The following is a 2,138-nucleotide window of genomic DNA, read 5'->3' on the forward strand; positions in this document are numbered from 1 at the left end:
TTTGAAGTTTTCTCTGATCTAAGAGTTTGAAGTATATCTTTGATCAAAAAGACCTTAATATGAGGCAGAGGCAATGGATGGAATTCTTAAAAGATTATGATTTTAAGTTGAGCTATCATCCTGGGAAGGCAAATGTAGTCGCAGATGCTTTGAGTCGGAAGAGTTTGGGCATATCTTGGATGATGATCAAGGAAGAAGAAATGATCTCAGCCTTTGAAAACTTAAAATTAGAAATGAGAGAGACATCAAGAGGAATTGTTATGGTGCAACTACAATTAACATCTGACTTTAAGATAGCTATTCAGCAAGCTCAAGCCCAGAATTCAGGAATGCTGGCATTGTTAGCACGGATGAAGGCAGATCAACCGGAAGAGGTACGCCAAGATAAAGAGGGAATATGGAGATATAGGAACATAATTTGTGTACCTGCTCGGGAGGACTTGAGAAAGAACATTCTGACCGAAGCTCATGAAAGCAGATTTTCTATCCATCCCGGAATGACTAAAATGTACCAAGATCTGAAGAAGATGTTCTGGTGGCCGGGAATGAAGAAAGATGTTGCAATGTATGTTTCAAAGTGTCTCACTTGCCAGAAGATTAAGGTGGAACATCAAAAACCACCTGGAACCCTGCAACCATTGGAGATACCGCAATGGAAATGGGAAGAGATCACGATGGATAGACATGATGCAATTTGGGTAATTGTAGATCAATTGACAAAATCAGCGCATTTTCTACCAATTCAAATTGGTCACAGCTTGGAGAAACTCGCCCGGTTATACATTCAGGAGATAATACGATTGCATGGAATACCTTCATCAATTGTGTCAGACAGAGATCCAAGGTTTACTTCTAGATTTTGGGGAGCTCTAAAGAAAGCTTTTGGGACGAAGTTGCACTTAAGTACAGCATATCACCCACAGACTGATGGACAGACAGAACGAACAATTTGTACCTTGGAAGATATGTTGAGATCTTGCGTGATGGACCAATAGGGTAACTGGGAGAAATACTTGCCATTGATTGAGTTTGCCTACAACAACAGTTATCAACAGAGTATCAGAATGGCACCATATGAGGCCTTCTACGGAAGAAAGTGTCAATCACCATTATGCTGGTATGACAAGGAGGAAGGCAGGATTTTGGGGCTAGACTTGGTACAAGAAACTACTGAACGGAGTAAGCACATTCGAGAGAAGATTCAAATTGCCCAAAGTCGACAAAAGAGCTATGCAGATATTAGGCATAGGCCCTTAGAATTTAACGAAGGTGACCATATTTTCTTAAGAATGACACCTACAACTAGAATAGGTAGAGCTCTTAGGACTAAGAAATTGAATCTAAGATACTTAGGTCCTTTTCAAATTCTTAAAAGAGTCGGTCCAGTAGCATACCAAGTAGCTCTCCCTCCTTATTTGTCAAACCTTCATGATGTTTTTCATGTTTCACAACTCAAAAAGTATAATCCCGACGAAAGCCACGTTTTACAACCAGAGATAGTACAGCTGCGAGCCGACTTGACATATCAAACCCTACCAGTCAGGATTGTGGAACGAAGTGACAAACAGCTTAGAGGCAAGACAGTATCATTGGTTAAGGTAGCATGGGGACAAACTGGGACTGAAGAGTACACATGGGAGCTAGAAGACAAGATGAGAACAGACTACCCGTTTCTCTTTTCAGGTAATTGAAATTTTGAGGACAAAATTTTCTTTTAGGAGGGTAGAATGTAACGGCCTAGCCCCGAAGAAACGGCGCTTTTTCGGGATCAAACAGAATTTTTACAGAATCTTTAGGAATTTCTATGCATATAAGCACCTCCACTGCACAGGTGCTGCGTCATCAAGCTGCTGAGTCAGCAGCTTGATTGCACAGGACACCTCTCCTAATCTAAGAAGGCACGTCACGAAGAGTTGCGTTTTTTAGCCACTCCGGGCCCGAATTTCAAAATTCTGATTTTTGTGGTTAGTCTCTATGTGACGAGCCGGTCACGAATTTCGAGAGATAAATTATATTAATATAATATTCATATATTATTATTTTATTCAGCATATTATATTATTATCTTCTCTACTGTGATTAATGTTGATCTATGTTTAGTAATATAATAACTGAGCTAGAAATCTACCGGTAACGGA

At 40.0% G+C, this 2,138-nt stretch overlaps 1 protein-coding gene across 1 annotated transcript; it reads left to right on the forward strand.

The window, feature by feature from the left end:
- The first annotated feature begins 1,064 nt into the window (after positions 1–1,064).
- LOC107494453 (uncharacterized) lies at positions 1,065–1,691 on the forward strand. Its single transcript, XM_016115490.1, has one exon. The coding sequence runs from the start codon at positions 1,065–1,067 to the stop codon at positions 1,689–1,691; it is 627 nt and encodes a 208-aa protein (XP_015970976.1).
- Positions 1,692–2,138: the final 447 nt, after the last annotated feature.

This window comes from Arachis duranensis, chromosome 1 (genome assembly GCF_000817695.3).
Source record: "Arachis duranensis cultivar V14167 chromosome 1, aradu.V14167.gnm2.J7QH, whole genome shotgun sequence".
NCBI classification, from domain to species: Eukaryota; Viridiplantae; Streptophyta; class Magnoliopsida; order Fabales; family Fabaceae; genus Arachis; species Arachis duranensis.